Source organism: Montipora capricornis, chromosome 1 (assembly GCF_036669925.1).
Source record: "Montipora capricornis isolate CH-2021 chromosome 1, ASM3666992v2, whole genome shotgun sequence".
Classification (NCBI taxonomy): Eukaryota; Metazoa; Cnidaria; class Anthozoa; order Scleractinia; family Acroporidae; genus Montipora; species Montipora capricornis.
The window spans coordinates 27,774,982-27,777,481 of record NC_090883.1 but is presented as its reverse complement, the minus strand read 5'-3'; the positions used below and the strand labels follow the sequence as shown (position 1 = coordinate 27,777,481).

Sequence of the window (2,500 nt, the reverse complement as noted above, 5' to 3'; positions counted from 1 at the left end):
ATTAATTGTTATGTCTGGTAGTTTTATCTTCACCTCAAACAAGCAAGAAAGAAGCAAGAAATGTGTGGCCCATGAACTCCATTGGTGTCAGTATTTTTTGAAATAAAACAGAAGCAAATGTGAGCACTAGACTAAGAGGAACATTAGCTGAGAGTGATTTCTTCTCTTCCCTCTTACCCTGTCTACAGCATTGACATCTGCATTGTGATCTAGCAAGAGCTTGACAACAGATTCATGTCCATACCAACAGGCAAGGTGCAGCGGTGTCAATGAAAACTGGTGAAAGAAAAAAGTACAACCAAGATATAAAGTCTGGTGTCCCGGCAGCACTGGCTGAAAGTGGGCTAAGTGAAAGCAATTTGGGCTTCACCCACATTCACATGTGTTATTATTTCACTAGCACACTGTTGTGAAAATAAAAAGAAAGATCAGGGCCATGCAGCACTTCCAATAGAAGCCGACTACCGCCTCCGGTGGGTCAACAAGTCACCGGCTACTTGGTTTACAAAGTTCTACTACAAAAGCAAACCTCTTAAAACGTTTAAAGCATAACCACTCCATAGTGCAAAAATGTTCAAAATTTGCCTTCTTGTACACTTGTCTTGAGAATCTGTGTATAAACCGTACGTGTTCTTCATCTTGCATGTGTTTGAGATCACAACCCATTTTCCGCCATTTTTAGCGGTATCATAGTAAAAGTTAGCCTTGCTTTCACGTCGGCTGTTTAATAAAACATGCAAGACTGAATTGTTTGCATTCTTTCCAAACAAATCACGTTCTGGAACAGTTATTTTGAAGAAATTGTTACTTTCTATATTGTTTCTAATAAATACTGTGGTATTTCGGCTTACTGAAGAATATTTTACTAACTCTTTCCTTGCCTTTGAATGAAGTGAAAGTGTTGTAAAAATTAAAAATACTGTTCCCTTACTTCATAAATATTCTGTCATTACCTTAGCTAATTTTGATACCCAGAAAGCTGGAAATTGTTTTTCCAAGCTTCTAGATTTCAACATTTTCTGGGGGAGCATCCCTCCAGACCCCCGAGAGCACTCGCCTCCCACCAATGCGACCTTACAGCCGCCTATTCTCATATCAGTAGACACTTACTCGAAATTTTATCTGACCATCTTTCAATGAATACATGTAATAATAGTAACAATAGTAATAATAGTAATAGTAAAGTAATAATAATAATAATAATAATAATAATAATAATAATAATAATAATAATAATAAGAAGAAGAAGAAGAAGAAGAAGAAGAAGAAGAAGAAGAAGAAGAAGAAGAAAGGCAGAAAGCCATCCTCTCGAACTCATTGAGTCTGACCAGAGCCTTTAAAGTCTCGGCATAAGTTCAAGTAGCGCACATATAGACACCTTGTCTAGATAGTTAGTCCTTCGTTGGGAAAGAATACTTAGTTATTAGTCTCTAGTTTCTCTAACTTTATTTCTTAGTACTCTTATTATTTTAATGTTGGCACTTCCTAGAACCTAAGTACACTGGGTTACGTAAGACACCCCAGTCGTAGGAGACATCCTTACGTTACTACTGTCATAATAAACATATAATCACTTATTTAGCGCTATTTACATATTTATGCTGATTAACAGTGCTTTACAATACAGTGTTCTCACCAGGCCGTGCCCTTGCAAGATTCCCTTGCAGGGATGGCGCAGTAATGAGAGCACTCGTCTCCCACCAATGTGGCCCGGGTTCGATTCCCAGACTCGGTATCATATGTGGGTTGAGTTTGTTGGTTCTCTACTCTGCACCGAGAGGTTTTCCCCGGGTACTCCGGTTTCCTCTTTCCTCAAAAACCAACATTTGACTTGATTTACTTTCATTGTTAATTATTACAGTTTACAGTGTCGACTAAACACTTACATAAAGTTCCTTTCCTTTCCCGCAAGAGAAATAGAAAAGGTGCATTAAAAGCCATGCAAATGCGCCAACTTGGGCGCACAAGGGTACTGCGGGCGAAACAGACTTTTAGAAGTAACTTAGCAGTCTTTTAATGGTTCCAGCGAATACTCCAGCTCTTTGCTACTTCAACTGAATGAAAAGAGTTTATCAAAGTGTTCAAAGCCCTTTCAAAGCCTTCAATTTTATTGACTTTTGCCTCTGTCAGTCACACGAGCGTTGCCTAGCTTCGACATCTTGGCCGCCATATTGGATCAGGTAGGTACTTTGTGTTACAGATATTAATTTAGAGTGCGGGCTCATGTTGTTCGTAGTGGCACGGAGAAAATTAGATTCTTTATTTCGCCCTTAATTAGCAAGGGTTTAAGAAAGCGTAGAAGATCATCGAAACGCTCGCTGGTGAAGAGGACAATGAAGAGGACAACGTAGCAAGCAAGATCAAAAAGCTATTTCATTGAAGAAAGACCCTGTTTTTCATGGCTTGCCTATGATGCCAACAAAAAGATCACGATCAAATGCATTTACAATATTGCCAAAGGGCCACCATTGCAGGAGTTCCAATTTGAACGTGCCTTGAT

General features: G+C 39.0%; 1 protein-coding gene across 1 annotated transcript in view; it reads right to left on the bottom strand.

The window, feature by feature from the left end:
• The window catches only part of LOC138037462 (serine/threonine-protein phosphatase 6 regulatory ankyrin repeat subunit A-like), a 259,329-nt gene that overhangs the window by 20,990 nt on the left and 235,839 nt on the right, over positions 1-2,500 (bottom strand). The window contains exon 9 of the mRNA XM_068883387.1: positions 178-276. Coding sequence (XP_068739488.1) covers positions 178-276 — 99 coding nt within the window. The remainder of the gene's footprint in view (positions 1-177; positions 277-2,500) is intronic.